The sequence below is a fragment of the Phalacrocorax carbo genome, chromosome 6, assembly GCF_963921805.1.
Source record: "Phalacrocorax carbo chromosome 6, bPhaCar2.1, whole genome shotgun sequence".
NCBI classification, from domain to species: Eukaryota; Metazoa; Chordata; class Aves; order Suliformes; family Phalacrocoracidae; genus Phalacrocorax; species Phalacrocorax carbo.
Genome location: NC_087518.1, coordinates 45,709,514 through 45,732,348, shown reverse-complemented (window position 1 = coordinate 45,732,348; position 22,835 = coordinate 45,709,514). Strand labels below are relative to the sequence as shown.

The following is a 22,835-nucleotide window of genomic DNA, read 5'->3' as shown; positions in this document are numbered from 1 at the left end:
GGGAAGGGGACTGACACACATGTGGACAGGGAGGCGAGCAAAATGATCGCATAAGCCTTGCTTCCTAAGGAAATGAGGCTAAACCCAGAGTCCTGATTTGTACAGCATGTACCCCTCGGACACAGGGCTAGTGGGAGGAATGGGGGGAGCTGCAAGGCTGCTCTGGCATCAGACACAGCGATGTGTGCCCCTGGGCCTGGTGGTGAGGCTTTGAGACTGCACAGCCTACCATTTTCATGAGGGCTGTATCCGCCCCTGAAGCTTCTGGATAGTGAGAAAGCCGAAACATGAGCCAATGTAGACAAAGAATCAACCCTATTGTTCACTTGCTTCACTTGCATGGGGTGTCTGCCTGTAATTAAAGAGTACTTTGAGGGCCATGTGGCACACACAATGGAAGATGGGATTTACTACAAGATTCCATGTGAGTCTGCAATGAGACATTAGTCATTTCTATTGAGTCACTGAGAACCAAATTGGTACTTATTTAAAGTTAAAATTTATTTATCTTGCACAGTGCAAAAGAAGGGCACTCCAACAGAACATTAACTTTACTTCCTTCAGAGTGAGAGACCTTTCTCTGGTCATGGGCACTGTGCAGGGTGTACTCTACTAGGCACCATGAATGCCATCAGCTATCCGCCATTTATGCTGCTACTGGAATTCACTTTGACTGTAAAAAGATTTGATATGAATATTTTTATTCCAGACTTAACACACTCAAAGTCTGGGGCTGCTGTCACTGACTCCACGACTACCTAATGGTATCTTTGCCAAGGAAATACTGGCAGTGGCAGTTTATCAGGAAAGAGCGAGAGTGAACTGCCTTGCTCAGGGAAGCAGGAGGTATCTGCTGATATGAAGATGTGTAGAGTCCTTCCCACTGCAAAGCCCTAACAGAAAGGAAGAGTTGATTGAGGGGAGAGATATGCTGCCTTCGCTGCATGGATCCCTGTGCCCAGGAAACTAGGTGCCTCTACAATGGAAGAAGTCAAGGAGGGAAGAGCAGTTGCTATTCCAGCCTCAGTATACTTTTCAATACTTCTAAAATTTCACTTCTTTTACAGTTTTTCTTTTTTTTCAGCAGAGAGATATAACATTCTGAGCACCTGCAGTCACACAGAAGCCTTTGGAGCTCTTATGAATGACTACTCTTGCAAGTGCAGCCCACTTCAGGACAGCGCACCTTAGGCCTCTTCACACATTGACCATCTTAGCTTGTAAATATATGTCATCAATCAGTATTTCAAATGGCTTGGCCTTTAACCTTAACATCTGTTACCAAAACAGTACTCTGAGCATCTGTGACTAGCAGCTTTTTTCCCCCCAGCTTTATGCTGAGACCAGAAAACCAATAATAAAACATGCCCAGAGAAAATGCCCAAGTGGAATTACCTAAATGGAGACACTTCCTTTGCAGGGAGAGTGATATGAGCTCTTGGGCACAGCTAGAGTTGAACGCATGCAGCCATGAAGCATCGTAGTTATGGGGAGGAAAAAACGAGGAAAACTAAGCAAACAATGGGTTCCTCTGACTGCAAAACTTTCTTTAGCTCACCGCCTTACCCAGTCCTAAGCACAAACCTGCTTTCAAGTTGGACACAAGGGATGGGAGCTTTTTAAATATTTCATTTTTTCTGTGATTGGCTTTCATCCCTGACATATTTAAAACGTGCTTTAACTTGGAGAAAGACAAAACTGAAACTCTCCAGGAATCCAGGTGATCCCTAAAGCCCAGAGCTCTGCACATTAATAACGTGGTTTCCTGGGGGGGGGGGGTTGGGTTAGGAAAAAAAACCCCACAAACTCAGAACAAAAACCCAAACCATGAACATTTGCATATTTTTGAGCGGAATCAAGAGGACCTCCTATACTGTATTTATCCATATATAACCTATATAGAGTATTACAGCTGATTTCTCCAGAAATATTACCTCTGCTTATTTGAAAAAGCAAATGTGCAATCACTGCAGACTATAGGTGGCAGCAGGAATGTCCTTACGCTTTAATTCTGCTATGTCCTATGCTTTATTCAGCACTTTAGCTTATATGCCCTAAATAACAACAGAGGAACAGTTTTGCCTATGGAATGTACTCCACATAGTATGAAGCAGTATGAATCAGTCTTTCAAACCTTGATTTATTTTCCCTGGCACTTTTTCATACTATGCATGTGATGGGGTCTTATATGGGGTGACCCAATGGAAGTACCAGGGGAGATTTACTAGGTTTTTTACAACATCCCGGTGATGGATTGATATAATCAGCAAAGAAATCATGTCAGAGAAAGCCAGTGTTATTGATAGATAAAATCCTTAATTTCACAAGAGGTTCTTAGAAGTGGCTCTGAGAGGTTACGGATGGTCTGTTTATCTGTAAGCTAAAAACTTTTTTCCTGTTTTATTGTTGTCACTTGAAATCTGAGGCTATTTCTGAGGTTCTGAAGTGCCGTCTGTTCTGAGGGAAATGTCACTGGTGTTTCCTGTCCTGCCTGGAAACAAGAGGCGAAGCCATGCTTCAGCTACACTGGACTGCCAGGGGTGGAGAGCAGTGGCCCTGAGTTGCCCTCACAGATCTTAAAGAGTGCAGATGACAAAGGCAGAAAACGGAAATAATTCCCCCAAGTCCTTCCAGCTTTCTGCCACTTTTCAAGGAACCACATATAAACCGTGAGTGCAGACTCACAGGGGAATAATGTTAGAATGGCAGGTTATTTCCCTTTCTACTGTATTCTGTTCATCAATTACATTCCAACATTTTAGCGCAACTTGAACTAGAAAGGAGAATAGGAGATGTCAAGCAGGATGCATTTTTTGTTTTCATTTTTAAGATTGGCATGAGAAGAAAATCAGGAGAGTCTGGCCTAAGTAATTTTTAGTAGTTTATTACTTTGCTCTTACAAAGCGAAATATATTAATAAAGTGCATCAGCTCTTCCCTTGGTGCAGGGAAACTAGCACCAGGTATTTTTGGTTTTTAACCCCAGTTTACCGCTGGATTTCTCTAAGCTTCAATAGAAACAAGCTAGGGTTTGTCTGGAATGCCTGTACTCAGTTACTAAATCAATTTAATACATATTTAGTAATACCTAGTTAAGCCTCTCCTCCACAGTGGAATTGAAAGAGAATAAAGTGCGTCTTAAATCAAGATAGATCAATTTAGCTCTAAGCTAAATCATTTTATGAATAACTTTGGATTTTAATTGTACTGAACATTCTCTAATATTGACCAAGTTTGAAAGTAAAGCCTTCAAAAATGGCACCCCTGTCTCTTTGCATCTCACTGTGGCTCGGCTCTGCAATCTGAAGACTTCCTCCTATGAGGACAGGCTGAGAGATTCAGGGTTGTTCAGCCTGGTGAAGAGAAGGCTCCGGGGAGACCTTATTGTGGCCTTCCAGTACTTAAAGGGGGCTAGTAAGAAAGACAGGGACAGACTTTTTAGTAGTGCCTGTAGCGACAGGACAAGGGGTAATCGTTTTAAACTAAAAGAGGGCAGATTCAGACTAGATATAAGGAAGAAATTTTTTATGATGAGGGTGGTGAAACAGTGGCACAGGTTGCCCAGAGAGGTGGTAGATGCCACATCCCTGGAAACATTCAAACTCAGGTTGGACAGGGCTCTGAGCAACCTGATCTAGTTGAAGATGTCCCTGCTCACTGCAGGGGAGTAGGATAGATGACTTTTAAAGGTCCCTTCCAACCCAAACTATTCTATGATTCAAACTGCCCTCCACTCGTAGGCATAGCATACGGTGTAACAGGTGTCCTGGTTTCAGCTGGGATGGAGTTAAATTTCTTCATCGTAGCTAGTATGGGGCTGTGTTTTGGAGTTTTGCTGGAAACAGCGGTGATAATGTGGAGATGTTTTAGTTGTTGCTAAGTAGCGCTTACACTGGTCAAGGACTTTTTCAGCTCCCCGTGCTCTGACGGGTGCACAAGAAGCTGGGAGGGGACACAGCCAGGACAGCTGACCCCAACTGGCCAAAGGGATATTCCATACCATATGACGTCATGCTCAGTATATAAAGCTGGGGGAAGAAGAAGGAAGGGGGGATGTTTGGAGTGACGGCGTTTGTCTTCCCAAGTAACTGTTACGCGTGATGGAGCCCTGCTGTCCTGGAGACGGCTGAGCGCCTGCCTGCCCATGGGAAGTAGTGAATGAATTCCTTGTTTTGCTTTGCTTCTGCGCGCAGCTTTTGCTTTACCTGTTAAACTGTCTTTATCTCAAACCATGAGTTGCCTCACTTTTACTCTTCCAATTCTCTCCCCCGTCCCACTGGGGGGGTGTGAGCGAGCGGCTGCGTGGTGCTTAGTTGCTGGCTGGGGCTAAACCACAACACCAGGCTTCACATTCCTGCCCCAAAATTAGCACTAGTCTGTCCAAAATGGGGTTTAGCATGCATTATTATTTAAACAATTATAGAATGAGAAAGTGACTAATATCTGTTATATCTTTTTTCTAGAGATTCTCTCCAGACCATACAAAGTGCTAGATATAAAATGTTGCCATATATCTATCCCATTTCTAATACACAGCTGTCTTTAAAAAATGAATAAGATATTGGGATGTGTCTGGAACATGACAGAGAATTACACAAGAAAATGCCACAGTGTCAGCTTATAAAACAAGTGAATGGTGTAATCTGGGATTTTGTGCCTAGTATTGGTTATCCCATCCCAATATGTATATTAGAGGGTTAGAGAAGTTTCAAAGGCTGTAACATGAATGGTTCTCCAAAAGTAGGTTCCACCAAATCAGACCAAGTAAGAGTCTATGTGTATATTCTTCTCATCAAACACCATCTGAAAGTTGCACATGCAAAATTTATCAAGGAAAGTAATTTTTAAAGAAAGCGTGGTCTTTGCAACTCACTGATACATGATGTTGCTGAAGCCAAGAATAAATTTACTACGAAAATTAGAAAAAGGGCTAAATAGTTACATGGATAAAAAGAGATTTGGGAGTGAAAACAGCTAAGTGAAAGGTTCCCCTCTCTCTCTAATCTCTACAATCAGTGGAGGGATATGGGTGCCTTCACAGGGTGAGGCAGGTTACAATTAAACTGCTGGCCTTTGAGAGTTCCTCTTTCTCTCTGTTGGCTAAACAAAGAACCTCAGATTGCTACATTCCTGATTCAAGATCCTCTGCTGAGGTTCAAAAGTAGCAAATCTAGATCTTATTTTTAGCAGAAGGGAATGGAAGCATCTTTTTCTCTTCCTATAAAATGTATAGAGCAGTCTAAGGTCCCTGAAAGGGGCCAGCTCTTGTTAAAACCACAAGAAAGAAAGAAAAGACAGACAAGAAGGATTGAAAGAAAGATTAAATATTAGAAAAGATAATTAAAACAACATGTTTGACATTTCAAATTCAAGTTTTTGCTCCATTCATACATCACCATATTATTTGTTGTAATCACACAGTACATGATAATACACAGCCTCATCAACACTTCTGCAGCTCGTGAAGCGCTGGAAAACCTTATTGCTGTGTGCCTTTATCTTTGCTCGAACACTCATTTGGCTTTAGCAAAGTTCATGCACCTGCATTCTGCTGAAGCCAAGGCAAACTTTTTAAGAGAACAAATTGATAGAGGCTGAATTTCAGCAGGGCTGCTACCCCCTTCATGTGAAATTAATAGGGGCTATTTGGCTGGCTAACTCTGAAAAAAAAGATTCAGGCCTTAGCGAACAACTTACAAAATTATTTCATTTTATTTGTTGGTTTGGGGTTTTTTTCATCTTCCATAGTGGCAAATCCGACCCATAAACTTTTCTGGTTTAAATCCTGTATTATATGTCATATTTAGCACCATACTTATTAGAAGTATTCTTACCTGTAATTAAATCATGATGACCTACAGATCTACCACATTTCCCATCCAAAATGTGTTGTGAAGATGTGTGGAGTTGTTGTATAGCTAAGCATTCACTTAGTACATCTTGTTCGATATCAGTACATGAATTTAGCTACAAGAGGAGGATAAAACAAACATTTTATTTCAAAGTAAACCAAATGACTTCTAATTAAATTCATATGTCTCTTTGCTTAAAGATTATCTATAGACGGAAGGAACAAAATGTCATTCTTAGGACCTTAGTGTAATTAAGGATGTATCTATTACTTACTATTTTTAATTAAAGATAATTTTGGTTTTCTTAAGCACATGAGCTAAGTGTGCTAATCTTAAATGAACAACAGTTTGCTTCAGAAAATAATGTACCCTATATTTCTTCAAACCATCCTCAGTAATTTAACTGCATATTTTCAGGCTTTCTGTAGTTTCTTGGGTTCTGTGGCAAAAGGATTGCATCACTTTGTAGTTGTGACACTTGGAAAGACATTTGATAGGGAAAGAAAAGTGTTTGTGCTTATCAGATTAGAGCTGGTGGAATAATTCGCTGTCAGTAATGTGTAAGAGGTATCACTGATATGTCAGCTGTTCTCCATGTAAATTCAAGCTCTGGCAAAAGCGTCTGAAACAAACTCTTGAAAACCACAATGTCGATCATATTAAAAACAGCAGGAGAGGAGAATTAAGAAAGAAAAGCATTTCTAATTTTCTTTCAAACATGCTGATGTTGCCAAGCTTTTGTCATAATATAGTGCTCACATTACACAAACAGCCATCATATTCTATAGCCATTAATAAATAGTTATTGTCTTTACATTTACAGTTTTGCATACCGATCTCCCCTGGGTTTGGTTATTCTAAATAAAGGGTCCAGGCAAACCTATTTAGAATTTTGCTATAAAGCCGTTTGTCGGTTCAGGATAAACATCTAACACTTGGATCACAAAGTGCATCTGCAGATAATTAAACTTAAACTACTACTAAATTAACAGCTAACTTTCTACTATTTTGTTCTTGTAAAGCCTTTCAGAACAACCAAATATTACCACTGCAGTCACCTTCTAGGCTATGAACTAAATGTTCAGGATTCCTCTGATGTAAGTCTAAGCTCGGCCATTTTATTTTATACCAGAGATGGCACATTTTGGTAGCATACTTCAACTAAGACATGTGGGCAGAGCAGCCTGTTAATTTTTCTTTCTTGGCTAAGTCATTTCCACTCAGAACTCCTGGCAAGCTGATACCAACAGACAACTGCCTTTGCTGAGTTATAACAAAAAATGAGCAAGCGAGTATAAACAGTCTTTTCCCCTTTTTTCCGAAGCAGACTGTCACCATTTCAATAACACTGAGATTTACTCAGTTTTGAAAGGGGCTTTTTTCCTGTAATACATTTAAGTGAAATATTCGGGGGGGTTATTATTTCTTTATGAGTCAGATTTGCTTTGGTCCCTTTTAAGAGAGCCTGATCAAAACGCACTTTAAATCTGCTGCTTTTTTCAGATGCCTTTTAGGTTCAAGGAAAAGACAGTATTTGTAAAGTATTCGTAAAGTTACTGTGGGTAAATGAGACAGGAAATCTGAAGATAATTTCAAACCACTGGAGGAGTCCAGATTTAGACTGGTCTACCAAATAAGGTGTGGGAGGCAAGGAACTAACATTATTTTAAGATAGACTTGATAAGTCTATGGGATTCTATGTATATGCATGCAGGAAAATTCCTCAAGCTAGGAGATTAAGAGATATGAAACTCTGGACATTTGACATCTTGGTACATCTGAGCAGCTTGAGTTTGCAATTTGTGTGTACCACATTTGTCCTGTATTGATTCTATGCTTAAGGCCTCCCACTGCTTATGCAGGAAGTACTTTGTGACCCTTACTGCAAAGTCTGGATTTAGGTTTTTTCCCCACCCTCATCCGTAGAACAGGAAATAGGCCTCACCAGGTGACAGGGTGTAACAGTGAGGACTGTTCCTTTGTCCAGATGTAAAGGATGTTAACACATTAATGCATTCAGCCCAGTACACAGAGCTGAAGAAATAATCCCTGTGTTTGGTATTAGGAAATAATTCCCTCCTTCCTTCCCCCAAGAAATATGTCAGCAACCACAGGAAGGAAAGATGGGAAGTTCTCTCCTTTGGAACAGGGAGCGTGGTTGCTTTCCACAATCAGCTGAGAATTTCATATAACAAAATCTTCCTGTCACAAAGATCTTGCTATTGCAAAAGACTTTGGTGCCAGCGTCAACCTCTTTCTGTGGCCAATTACTGCTACGGCTTTCTGACTCTTACTCTCATTAAGACCTAAAGATTGCTCTAGGGAAGAATTTTGTGACTTGTGGTGTGGGAGGTGTGTGCACAGCACACCCTGTGGAGCCTTCTAGAGAGCTGTAGGGAAACCACATGGCCTGATAATACAAAATTGGGCTTGGAAACTTGGCAGTCCTTTCCAGTCCTACCAGGCTAAATAAGAGTTCTGACTAGACCTGATACATGTAAACAACTTGATCCTGTGGATATCTGGATGGGTGCTAGGTATGAGTAGTGTTGCTCCCAGGCACAAAGCTCCACATGTGATGAGTGTCTCTTGACACACTATTTGAAATAGCATGCACAACTCTGGCCACTGATAGTCTAGAAACTGTTACTCAGATGGCATGCACCTTACACAAAGAAGGGCTACAGGGTGAATTGGGGGACAGACAACTGTCCTAGGAAAGGGGACCATAGGTTTGGATTGGTGAATCTAGCCAAGTGAAATCTGTAGTGGAAGTAATTCATGCTGAGGAGTAGCAAGAGGGAAGGGGCGTAAGACAGGACAAATCAGTATGAACTCATCACAGTTGTATTCAAGAAGGAAAATTAGGCCTTTTTGACATCCACCTCACTCCTCCATGGCTCATCCCAAATTCTGCAACTAAGATCACCTGGGTTCTGCTATTGTCTCTTCTTTCCACATGTTCCTCTCTTTGTTCTCCAGTACTTCTAGTTCTTGCCTTTGACATTTTTCCAAACTAGCTGCTCCCTAGCTCTATCGTGCCAGACTGTCATTTCTGCTCTGTCCTCCATCCTTTAAATATGCCTTGCTGTCTCATCCATGATGCTCTTGGCAGTAGCAAGGCAGCTGGGGGAAGACGTCATTGCTGCTTATTGAACTAATTGTAATTGCTTGCTAAGGCTTGCATTCCCATCCCCTCCAGGGCCTGAAGTATGCTCATGGTCTGTTCTGTCACAGACCAGCTCTGTGGGGTCCCAATCATCTTTTTAAAAACTTGTGTACAAATGTGTAATGAGCAAGTCTCTGATCCTCGGCTGGTGCCCATAAGCAACCCCATTTAATAATGAGTTCAGGATTTAGTCCACAGAAACCAAAATACTTATTTGAATCTAGTAGTAGTGAAAACATAACTATCAGTCTGGGTTTGGAATGATTTATAAATGCATTTAAAATACAGATGTCATGGGAAAACTGGGGGTGGTTCATTCTCATCTATTACTGATACTACTGTCTTTCCCGACATTTCCATAGTATCTGGCATAGTTTCATTTGTGTTCTAGATGATCTGCCAATATGCATTTACTAGCTGATTACAGAGACTCAATGCATGGACATTTTATATGAATGACAACAGAATCTGGGCTTGTGTATGAAAGATGAACAGGAAGGAAATGCTTGGAGAGAAAGCATGGGGCAAACTGAAATTACAGGGTGGCAGCCTTAAAAGTGCAAAACTATAAAGTGGACTGGTAAATAATAGTGATTAAAAACTAACAGGAAAATTATCTCAACTTAAGTTTTCTTCTAGCAATATGGCAGAGGAACTCTGGTTTGAAAATATATAACTAAAGGTAAATTAAAAATAACTTTATCAAGGAGAGCTGGAGATGTGTCACTTTGGGATCTTACCTTCTTATGCACCTGTTGTTCTTTGGCTGAATGAGCTTTCACATGTTTGCGCAGTGAGCTGGGGTCTGTGTAGCGTTTGGAGCAGCCAGGAATCTGACAGGCATAGGGTTTCTGTAAATGCGAGGAAAGGGAAAAGATTTCATATTCCTTTGTATCTCTACAATCCGCATACAGAGCGCTGAAGGATGGCTGTTTCTGTGAAACACAGTGTTAAGCCTGAGATTTTTGCTCTGGTTGCTGCAGAATTGCTCTGTCTCCTCTATGTACGCAAGCCAGACATGATGCAAACAGAAGAACAGCATCAAACGCTCTGATTTTGCACTCCATGCAAGCGCTGAGAGCACTTGACACATCTATACTCTGTCATGTTGGATATTGATTACTGGGCTGAAATAAATGCAAATGAGATGCAACTGGGTGGGTTTTGAGAGCATTACTTTTTTCCTAGGCTTTACAGTAGACAAAATGATCATGAGATCACCCAGTATTATTATAAATACAGAAGCTCTGGTTTTGAGTTCTGATTTAGATCGTTTTTACAACTGTTCCATATACAGCGGAGCAAAACTTGCGGCATAGCACACATTTGGCTTTTTTCATACCTTGTTCGTGTTCTGAATAACAGCAGCAATATCTTTTTATAACTTCTAAACAAACAACCTTCATCAAACATTAACATCTGAGCAAATCAATACAGAAAGAAAAATCCACTATTGTTGATTTTGTCAGCAAGACCTTTCCAGCTGATTTTGGCACATGGCAGAGCTTGCGACTTCTATGTGGCACAGTATGAGCACTCTTTCCTGGGAAGACCATCCAGGTCTGGGCAGGCACTATACTCATAGGAAAATAAATAAATAAATAAATCAGGGTACTCCAATTTAACCGCTGATTCTGGAGTCCCAATGGCTGAAAGCCTCACCAAGTTCTTCTCTTAGTTATGCCTGCTCCCACACAAATGGAGTAGTCATACAAATGGAACACTATCTCTCTGTTACAGTACAACTCCCAAATTAACGTGCAGTCACCCAGTTGAACAAAGGGACTCTGGCACTTGTTATTAAGTAACCACTGACTTAAGTGATAGTAAAATAGCGCTGCATGTCGAAGCTCACAAAGTCTTAAAATTGAGTGGAACATTCCTTTTTTCTCTGTTTTCTTGCCTCATGTATCAACATTACTGTAGCCTTCTCACTTGGACTAGTATGTCCCTTTGGTGTCTTCCCAAAGGTAGAAAACTGGTTTGTCATGACCTCAGTGTCACATTCTTTAATCCCCTTGGTTTCAGAAAGAGGACGTACAAAAGGGAAAAAACCCCACTGGTTTTGGGAGAAGTAACTATGAGGTCCTTTAAACAAGTCGCTCTGCTCCTGGAAGAGTCGTGACATGCCCTTTTTACCACAAGGACAGATATGTTCCCTTTGTTCTGTTTCTACCAAGGAGAAGGATCGAATTCCAAATGATTTAGTAGACATTTGATCAAACTAGCATGCACCAGTAAGTCTCTGAAATTATTTACAGATTCTCCTTTTGGAGAAGATAAATGATGGAGTGACCAACATTGAGAAGCTTTAAGCCCAATTCCAAATGCACTCAATAAGGAATAAGCAGTCTATATAAACCCCTTTTCTTTGTAAGTACCTCCAGAGGATAAGTATTGCTGCTCTGTCCAGCCAGCAGGAAATTTCTGAAGGAATAATGGAATCATTCACCAATTCATGACCTTAAAGGCTAACACAGCACCTTCCCAGAAAGTTACAGGGCAAAGCAGATTTATTGAGAGTGTCTGGAACACAGAGAACTGACACCTGAGGAAAAACTATGGAAAACTTTAACAAATCCCTTGGCAGAAAAACTAGCATAGTATTTTTCAAATCATTGATGTAATTCAAATTAGTGCTAGAATAATTCAATTTAGTGATAGGGAAACTAGAAAAATATCTGACTACCCTTAAAAAGGTTCATGGCTATTTGCTTTGACATTCCAGGCAGTAATTTTGCCCACTGAGCTAATGCAACGTGCAGTATTTACAGCAGCACCATCCTGTTGCTCTGTTATTTTTCACATTCACATAAGCACACAATCCACTAAGCTACACCATTGGACTTCAGTTAAACTAGGTAAGTGGAAGTTAGTTATTGTGTTGTAGGACTACAGAAACAGTTTTAAAGAACCTGCAACAGAATAGCATGGAGGATGTTTTTAGACATTTAAGAAATTTGGTAGAAAATGATTACTGTACCTTTTTCCTGATTTATGAGCATTTCAGATAATAAAGAGAGATAAAGAGAGAAGAAAAGAAAATAGAAAGTTAAGAGATTTGTCTTCAATAATGCACAGATCAACAGATAAAAGAATTTTTGCTTATTTTGGTAACCATTTGAATTCTCTTTCAAAACTAATGAATGGCATTCCATTTGTGACTTTGGCTAATAAAAAATATATCTATTAGATTCAAGCAGTTACATTTCAAAACTGTGCACCCAATTTAGTATATCTACTTTCAAGAGAGATGCATTTTAGAACTAATTACAAATTCAAATATCTCAGGTTGACTTTCAAATAAATAAAACATTGTTATTGTAAGTGTGCTTTGGTTTGGAAAATGTGACTGACTCGCTTCTCTTACTTGTTTGTTTTTGCAAGGCATAATGTACATTAGACATTCCTTAATGCTGCACTGTCTGAAATGTGTAACTGCTTAAAAAGTAAATATCAATTAAACTCAAAAGTTCTGCCCCATAAACACTTGACCAAACTTTAAACCATAGATTCACTTATTTGAAAAGACAAAGGAACAACTCTGCCTGTTATTCTTCACGAGCTTTATGCTGAGGACTTAACTGCTCTACAAAGTTGTCTACTTACTTTCTTGTCTACTTACTTTCTTTCCCCATAATATGGTGATTTAATTTTGTCGGAGCCTGAGACGCTAGACAGGCTCCCATCTTCTCTGCAAGACAAGTGAGAAGACTTACAGAGTTGAGCCAGAATCTACCAACTCTACATAAGAAAAGAACTTGTTTCTTACAGTTAATTCTGATGGTGGGTACTTAACAAATTTCATATAGTTATAAGACAGGCATATTTTTACCTTTACAAAATTTTGTCTAAAACAGAGATGCATTTACCTTCCACTGAGATGTCTGAACTGCTTTTGCATTAATTCAGAACAGACTTTATTGAAGCAACACAGGATAGGAGGAAGACAATGACACACATTTAGTACAGCAGCCATGACTCAGCTTTCACTCATACTGTATGTTATTCTACTGCTGCCTCCTCTTATTGGAACAAGAACAATGGGAGAGTTTGCTGAGCAACTTATTCCTGAGTAACCTATTCTTGTGTAACTTATTCCTCAGCATGAGTAAGACAGCTGAATTTGCCTTTCTCTGATCACAACTTTTTAATTTGTCAAAGCACACACAATTCAAAACAAAAGTACAGTTGCCTATAGCTGAGTTTTCTGGGATGCTCCTTGTAAAAAGGAAAAGTTACCCTCCAGTTGCAGAAGAGATTGTGTACAAGGACCACTGGAAAACTCAGTGCAACTCCCAGTATGAAATTGTGCTTACGGTATCCAGGTGCGTTCGCTGATGCTTTGCCCGGTCACTGGAGTTGCTGAAAGCTTTCTGGCAGCCAGGATGCTGACACAGGTATGGCTTCTCCCCAGTATGACTCCGGAGGTGAATCTTAAGGTTCTCAAGCCTAGAAAATGCCTTGTTGCACCCTTCAAACTGAAAAACGTCATAAAAAAATGTTGTAAAGTACTATTAAATAAACCATGTGCAGCCACAATGAGAACAGTGTAAGATCCAGTTGGACATGTAATAAATCAACCAACATTCAAACATCTGTTGAAATTTATGGATGAAACACAACATTTTGTGCTGTTCATTTAATGTCACTGAAGACATGTTGTGTAGCTCAGTAATAATACAAGGGTTATAAATATCTCACACATTCTGTCTGAAGTACTGAACACTTAAAGACATGGTGTCAGAACAGAAAATTTAAAGAAAGAACAAGCATTCTGATGAGTTCTCTTAGATGTTAATTCTCACAGGAACCACTGTGGGCAATAACAATTAGCTGCTGCAGACGGAGAGCAAGAGAAGCTATTTGTGGTGGGTATGAACCTGGTTTCAGATGTCTGAAATACTATACGCTGGAGCAGATGAGCACGGACTATTACAAGAAGACCTGATCCATTTGAAGAACAATCAGAAGGAACTCCGCTGTTATTCTGCACCCTTTTCTTTACCAGCCGTATCACGCAGATCTATTCTCAGCACTTATACAACCAGTAACCTGAGCAATTCTGACTTCTTAAGCACCCGTTTCATTAGAGAACTCAGTAATAAAACACTGCATAGCATTCATAACGAAAGTCACTGTTTCAAAATAAATCTGAATAAATAATTAAAATTTCCAACTACCAGGCCAAGGGAAGGGTTATTTGCAGTGCTTACTGATAAGTTTCAGTGTTACAGACAACAGACTGCAGTGGAGGCACTGCCTCTAAGAGGGGCTTTGGGAACTAACTCAGGCGACCACAAATAAATGAATGTGCACATTCATGCACCAGCAAACCCATTACATGCACTCAGATACTTATGCATGTGCACAAATACTTCTCTGCACACATACTCACATGCGGTGGTGTGCACATACTTTGCCCACTCTGCACTGCAACTTCATGGTTCTGCAGATCTAGTGTCACTATACATAAAAAGCCCTGGCTCCTCTATGATGCGAGAGTTCAAAGAATGTATTTGAGAAACACAACCCAATTCACCTTCATGTCAACACTAACAACAATTTTGAAAGAAGATAGGTGTGTCTTAAACCCAGTATTTCTGGAAGCCAGAATTTTTTGTATGATTTTTGCTCATCAGGAGTGAAAGCCAGATCCTTGCAAAATTAGTGAGTGCTTCGTCACTTCCTTCTGCTGAGTCAGGATTTTGTTCAGCAGCTACTGGATTTGTTCATTCACTACCTGTGGTTCCTCAGATAGCACCACAGAAATTAGTCTTGCCAATCCTTGTCACATTCTATTTGTTACACACACTCCCCTCATATACATTGGTAGGTGCAAACTTCTGACTCAGCTGTTGCATCCAGCATCGCAGGCAGAGGGATGGGAAGGGACAGCAGATGCAGATAGAGCCTAGAAGATGCTGTAAACTGATCTCCTGGTGGCTGACAAAGGCAATTTTAACCACTGATGGGCAAAGGTCCATCACATCCTGCTCAGACCAGCTTGTTTTAAGCATCTCAACACTGAACAAAGTGATCTGGATTCTCAAGCTAGCACTTCATTTCGTATGCTGTGTTCTGTCTTTGGATGCAGATCGGCTCTGCACACTGCAAATTAAGCACACCAATGCACTCCAACACACAGACACCCACACAGAGGGTCTCCTGGGAGACTGCAAATTTCTGCCTTTCCCAACTGCTCATACATGAAAGGATCACTATAGCTTTTACTGCCATATTTCACTCTCTGGGCACGTATTTAATCTGTCTGAATGGCATATTTGGGTCTATGTGTGCAGAGAACTATCTGATAGGTATATATTTCCACCTTTTCCCATCACAACTATCATAATAGATCCACAGAGTCACCTGGAGACGTGCAGTCTACTGCTTCAGAAGTTTGTTTTTGGCCATGACTCTCCTCTGAACATTTGAGCTGGTGCAGGGAGGCGGGGAAGTTTCGGAAGTGACCAAGCCACCAAGGCTTAAAAAGAAACAAACTTTCTTCTTAATCACCACTAAAAATCTGGAAAGGATTCAGAAGAAAGCAATCTGAAATGTGCAAATATGCTGTAGTCCCTGAAAAATAAAGCAGTTTGGCAAATCCATAGTTCTTGTAAGACATTCCATAAAGCCAGTCTCTGCCAAATGGAGTTAATGGTCTCAGGTCCTAAACATCACTTGTTTCCACTTTGTTCCCCAGCTCCCCTCCCCTCCCCTCTCCTCTCCTCTCTTCAGTCTCCTTGGATTAGTGTTATGTCCACGGTGTCATATCATCCCCTTCAAACTAATAACCCTTTCATTTTCAGTGCAACAGACCAGCTCTTCTCAGTTTTACTCACCAATATGCAATGACAAGGTAGAGTGAGAATCTGACCCAGAGTCTACAAAATTATTTTGCAGCTCAGCTCTGCAACCTCATTCACCTGAATCCCAGGTGAGCTGCAAGACCGAGCTTCTTCCTACAATTGTCCTACCATGTGTGCCATTCCCTCCCTCCTACCTAAGCAGACTCTCCTGACTGTCACGAGTCCCTTCTACACACTCCCCTCTCCAAAGAATGTTCTGGTTCGTGCATTCAGGCATCAAAAAACCTAGCCCAGAAGGACATTATAAAGCAACGCTCCTTGTTACTGGGTCCTTGAGACACTTTGTACCCTGTTGGCACCAGAATCACTATAGTGACACTCCACAACCTGATCCTTCTTGTCTCCATGCTGTCTCAGGCCTGGAAGAACTGTTAGGTCACAGAAGTAATTTCTCAGCTATTCAGTCATGAATGGAGGATCTTGAGCCTCAGAATGTTTTTCTAATGGATTACCAGTCTTCAGCTCCATATCTACAGCCTAATGCAAAGTAGGAAAGTATGCAGAATAATCCAAACTAATTAAAGGTCCAGCTCCATTCTCATTGATGTCAGTAGCAAAAATGCCAATAGCAAATGTCCTAAAACATCTAAACACAAGCTTAATTTAAAACACATGAAAGTACATATGTTTAAGAGTTTGTTGGATGCTGGATCGGGACTTCAGGAAGAGGAGGAACAGGCCCTACAATGAATGCTCAGAGCTATGTAAGCAGCACCACTCAAATAGGGGTTGTTATACTTTTTGGTACTTTTTTTGGTGCTAATACATAATCCAAAAGTCTAATGTCTTCAGCAGTGAGGTTCCTCCATCACCACATATGCCTGGACTTTAAGAGCTTTTCTCATTTATATTATAATTTTGTCATTTATATTATTTATATTATCCAGCTCTATTAAGCTGGATAACAGAGTGGGACAGTCACAATGCTGTGATAAATTCTTCCTAAATATATAAGGTGGGAGAATACACCAGCAAAGAGAATGATATGACTCCAGCACTCATATTTTCAAGGCGGCAGGGTTGCTAAAGGTAGGGTTGGCTAAATAGGAAGAAAATTAATGGAAAAGGAGAGCAGGGTGAGAACCTTGATGGCAAGTGATGAGAAGAGGGCAAGGTGATGTACAAAGGTGAAGGTGAAAGGCCTGAGAAGAAGGGAGGAAAGGAGTCGGTGCGGACAGCTGACAAGTGTGGGGCTGAAAGACGTCACTCAGAGCTGCAGAAAGGCCTCCACTTTGAAGGACTCCAGGAAAGCCTATTTCAGGTCTCTTATTTCTTGCTGGATCTGCTGACTCTGTCCCTTGCAGTTTTTCCCTACAAGTCCACATGTGGAGACAGCACTGCTGAGACCCAGCTTCCCCAAAGCAGAAGTGTCTCACCTGTACATTTGTACAAGGACAAAATAACTTCAACTGGGTTGCTGAGGAAACTGTGTTAGGATGACTTTGTAAGGTAATTCTTGGGCTTCATTGCTACTTACCAGCACTTTTAACCCTTCCACTGACCCTCGCTACTTGGAATGTATTTATATTTATATATACACCAAATAAAACTACTCCTGGACAAATAGGGTGCTCATTCTCCTTCCCAAATAACCTCCAGGAAGATCCATCAATCCCAGAAGTGTCTCAGCTTCAACTACAAAGAACAAACGTTCAATTCCCAAAAGACTTTAGGATGAGCTATTTTAGGCATCTTTATCTTTAGGAAGAGCTATTTGATCAACTGACAAGGCCACTTACAGTATCTCTCAGCCATCTGGCCCCAATCTGTCACATCTTAATCCTACAATCTTAAACATTTTGTTGACGTTTGATTCCTGGGATAACTGTAACTAACGCTGCATGATCCTCAAAGTCTGTAAATGTCAACAGAGCTCTTAAACAAGTTCATCAATAAAAATAATAATTATATTGCAATTACTACTTTTGTCTTTATTGTGAGATTGTTAATGTGTGCTTCAGAGACTGCTATGCTACACTCATCCGAGCACAAACACAAAACAATGCTACATGATTACAGAAAATAGCATGGTGCAATTACTGGATTTTATAACTATTGCTGCTTTTAGAATAGAGCTTCTACCAGGAAAAAATATGTTGTAGAAATTTACAGCACTAAATTAGTTCACTACCACGTGGAAATACATATGTTATCTTTATTTTACACTGAAATCTCACTGGAGTGTAAATGTCACAATATCATTCATTTAGAAGGCATATTTATGAAAACACTAAATTATCTCACAGTGATCTATAACACATCACAATTTTTCTAACAAAAAAATTTAATCTAATAACTGTAATTGCTTAAAATGTTTTTTCTTTGCTTCCACATTATACTTTGAATGCACCTGATAATGTTGCCATGCAGGAATAACAGCATATTTCCAAGAGGGTTTATATTATCAAATGTTTACCATTTTCATAAGCGTATTTAATCACAGTCATGTCTACAATATCTGTCAGTGGTACAGATCAGAAGAAATAAACTATAAACTAAACAGCTCAGACCGTAAGGTGAAGCAATAACTGACATTTTCTTAGGAAATGAGTTATGACTGAAAAAGAGAAGCCTTCACAGTTGTAGTGCTAAATAGGTCCAGTGTGCCATTAGAGAAAGCTCATTAATATACACCTCTGCTCTCTGCTGCAAGATCAGTTAAACAAGCTGCCTTTTATTTATAAACCTAAAAGGGAAAGAGCAGGTCATATTGGCTGCTGACATCTCAGACAGCCTACAGATGGAAAACCCAAAACATTTCATTCCAAAGCATTTAATACTATCAATAGGAAATCTTATGTCTGGTCAAAACAGCTACAAGCCTTATGAACATTGTGAAATGTTCTTTCTTCCCAACTGATTACAAAATTGGGAAAATTTTATTGAAAAACATGTAATGAGAAAAAGGATCCTGTGAGGATATGCATCCCTTCTGCAGGGGAGGATATAGTCACACCACTCTTTAAATAGCATCAATGTTTTATAGCACACTGAGTCTAATGTTGGGGAGATGGCAGGAGGCATACAAGGCTCCAAACTGTTAGGAATATCAGTAACCTAAGTACATGAGTTGGTTCACTCCACACAAGAATCGAAATATCTGATCTGGTGCTTTGCTTTTTCCCGCAAACTCCTGATTGGATTAATTTTTAATTCTCTATTGTAGCTGCAGTGTAAAGCCCTGATCCTGCAAATACTTGCTCACAAGTAACATGACTCAGGCAAGGAGTTTTATTAAATGCAACAGAACTGTTTGTATACATAAAAAGTAACCCATAGGACTGAGCTCTCAACTTCCTAAAGAATCGCAGTTCATATAGCCAGTTTACAGTTTTAAATCATTAGAAGCTGATTTTTTCCCTTTGTGCTAACACAATAATGGAAGATATATGTAACAGAAAAAGGGTCTGCCAATTTTTGAAGTCTGAACAATTTACATTTGCAAAGTGACACTTGTACATAATATTTCATTTCTCTCCTGGGAAAATTTGCTTGTACTTATTATTTGTGTTACAAAAAAGCATTTAGGGCTTTAGCCAAGCTATTGTACAATCGCTGGTGTGTAGGAAAAGAAAAGGTTAAAAGGTTCAGAACAGGAAAAAGTAAAAAATCTAGAAGAGTAAGCTGCACTATAAATGCAATACATCCTTCACATTGTTGGGTTTTAGGGTAATTACAACCAACCATTTGACATCAACCCATTGTACACCAGCAGTTCATTTTTCTTTATGCTGTTACACACATTGCATATTTCCTAATTAACAGAAACTAAGAAATACTAATACACTGAAAATCCTGGAGGTGGTGTTCAATCAGCATACGTCACTGAATTAAACGAGACTTTGGGCTGTCTCTTCTATTTCAATTTTATGAATTTTATAAGCCCCTAAGTCCACATTCCTGAGCCCCCACTCTGGCAGTACCATGAGTTATGGGTGCACGAGGAATGCAGACCTGGCCCACGCAAGGCCTAACAACAGACTCATTTAAGTCATGAGGCTTTCAACAGCAACCAGGTTAGATTCTGCTTGTGAGGTGATTTCCACATACAAACAGACTTCTCTGACTGCAAAATCCAACCACCTGCCTGCCAACATCCTGAGATGGGATTCCTCCACTCCAACTGTAGTGTCTAAAAAATAAATGGCCTCCTTGTTTGAACTCCCCGAGTCCCTAGGGAATGGCAGGTCTGTCCAGCATGAGGTCGGCAGCTAACAGAGTTCAGGAGGACACATCCTGCTTGGTCTATCCCTCTCCCTGACTATAGAGACAACCTAGATTTGGCTTCTGGGTTTTGCTTTTTAAAGATAGCTGTACCTGTGTTCCTGAGTATATCTGGCATTAAATGTGAGTTTTGCCAATCATCTCTCGAGGCCTGCTGTCATACCGAGTGCAGAAGACCAGCTCATCAGGACAGGCACTGAGTCTTAGCCTGTCTCAAAGTAGCACTGCCATATTTTGGCTCTGAAAAGTCTTGCTCATGTAACTGTAAGTTATCATCTGTCAAGAAAGGGGTGAATGTTTGATATGAAATATCGATAAATTTGTTTCTTCTAGCACCTGTAGGTCAGGCACTTCAGTGAGCATTTCAGTGAGCAAACAGGTTTCCATACGTTTTCTAGCAAACCCCTGGGAAACTATCAGAGCACCCTATCATTTTCACAAGACCCCATTGCTAGTCTTAAAATTCTTGTTAGCAATCCTTTTTTAACCAAGTAGAAGGACAAACATTTGTCAAAACAGGGGTACTTTCATTTATTTGCTGCATCATATGAGAATGAACGAGGAAAGTTGGGGATATCTTAATATCAGCCGCATGACAGCCACAAATTTTGCCGTAAGGTTTTGCTACATACGTCATTTGGAAATGAAACAATTTTTTGAAACCTCATCACAGTTGGACTGGATGCAGTATTATGGCTTGCAGGCAAAAATAACATTGCATGGAGCAACATTTTAAAAAACAAAATGCAAGTTTCATATGGTCATGTAATAAGCAAAGAAGACACCCCTCCTGAAATCTACATGTCAGCCTCTTTATTTCCTCATATGTAACCAGGAAACTATTATTATTTATAGCTTGCAAGCTATTTGAAATTAAAGGACATCACACAATCCAAGATTTGCTGCTCCAGTATCTGAAGCCAGATCTGCTTATTTTGGGGACAAAATTAAGATTTAACAAAATCAGTTAAAACTCCTCTCCAGTTGTGCCAGCAAAGAACCACAAAGAAAATTAAAATGTTTCCCTCCAGTTCTTTTAGACTTTTTAAACAAAAAATATAGTTTACTACATGTACTTCAAAACCTTGTTCCTCTAGATCAGTAAGCCGTTCTCTAACCTCACTTTCCAAGGAAAGATTTCAATTCCAGTTTGCATCTAACGTATTACCTACTTACACCGATCTGAAATTCTGTCCTACACTCTTGCTTATATCTTTGCATTTTGGCCCACATTCTAGTCACATCTTTAAATAACAGCCTGTGCTTTTGGTCTGGGAGGCCAGTTACACTGCAAAAAGGTCTGTACAGAATGCATTTCATTGACATGCAAGATGGAATAGGCGCTCAGAACTTACAGGTATAAGAGTTTGCAAGTCTGGAGTGAAGAATTAATTTGCTTAATATCATGAATGCAGCCCTAGGACAAGGAGAGAATCCATTTATGTAGAGTAATCAGTTAAATAAAAAAAAAAAAAAAAAAGAGAGAGGACAACAGCAAGAAGGAAAAAAAGTAATTACAAAAAGAAAAAAAACCTCCCCAAAACTTATGGCTGATTAGCATAGCGTAGCATCTTAAAAGGCCAAAATACCACATGTGTGGCATGTTACAAAAGAAGATTAAAATAAAGGAAAAAATATCCAGAGAACCATGAAGTCTCAAAACATCTGGAGTTTTATAGTAACAAGGAGGAAAAAATCAAAAACATAATTGAAAAAAGTCCACTGCGATACATTATTGTACAATGAAGCTTAATGGAATTGAAAGGAGAAGAGATGAAAAGGCAAAATGGGGGGGGGGGGGGGGAGAAACAAGAAAAGGCATTTATATTTTAAAGATGTCACTGAGGGTTTTTATCCCAGTTATTAAAAATTACACACCCTGCTTCTGTAAGCTGTTCCTGTAACATACTGAGTGCTCTCTTTCAGTGTAGGACATTCATGATTGCTGGGGAATTCATCAGCCCTTTTGTACCTGGTGTAGAGGCACTTTTCTCTCCTGACTCTTTGAGAGACAGCTGCAAAGAGAATGGCAGAGAAACTGCCTGTCCTGGTTTACATTCTGACTCCAATGGGAGATTTGAAGAGAGACAGGACAAACATGCAAATTAAAAATGTTTGCTAAAAACAATGCACACATTCAGGAATTAAGCAAACAATCTTAAGCTGTTATATTGGCATCAGACACTAGAATCAACTGCAATTGAAATACTCTAAATGCATTCACTAACAAACATTTATATGGAAAAGTGAAATGAAAAACTTCCCTCTTTTTTTCATATTTTTCTCTTTTTTTAATGAACCAGTAAGGGAAGAGTAAGATCTGCGCATAGTCCAGTCTGCCTTTGTAACATGCCAACAGCGTGTCTATAAACAGGAAGGGTTTCCAATGCACTGCAGGCATGAACATCCTGGATTAGATCTGTGCTCTGTCTGTCCCCAGTCACAGGAAGATTTGAGACAAGCATGTGCCAAACCCCATCTGTAATGAATACGGTGTAATCTGGCAACAGTGAGTGTCCATCCGAACTTCCCACTCATCCCCCAGACTACTATTTTTTTAAATCCTGGGAAACCCAGCTCATATCTTTGTCAAGACCAGTAAATAAATATGTTTTACAGTCATAGCTTGTCACATGTCATCGCAGTTAACAAAGTGGCTCCTGTCCTTGGCAGATCAAACAGAGGACAAGGAGAGAATCCATTTATGTAGAGTAATCAG

At 39.9% G+C, this 22,835-nt stretch overlaps 1 protein-coding gene across 2 annotated transcripts in view; it reads right to left on the bottom strand.

Annotated features, from left to right (window-relative positions):
- Positions 1–22,835, bottom strand: part of GLIS1 (GLIS family zinc finger 1) — a 211,998-nt gene that overhangs the window by 30,093 nt on the left and 159,070 nt on the right. For both annotated transcript variants that reach the window (XM_064455060.1, XM_064455061.1), the window contains exons 4-6: positions 13,340–13,501; positions 9,761–9,871; positions 5,834–5,966 (exon numbers count right to left, since the gene is read on the bottom strand). In XM_064455060.1, the coding sequence (XP_064311130.1) occupies positions 5,834–5,966; positions 9,761–9,871; positions 13,340–13,501 (406 nt within the window). The remainder of the gene's footprint in view (positions 1–5,833; positions 5,967–9,760; positions 9,872–13,339; positions 13,502–22,835) is intronic.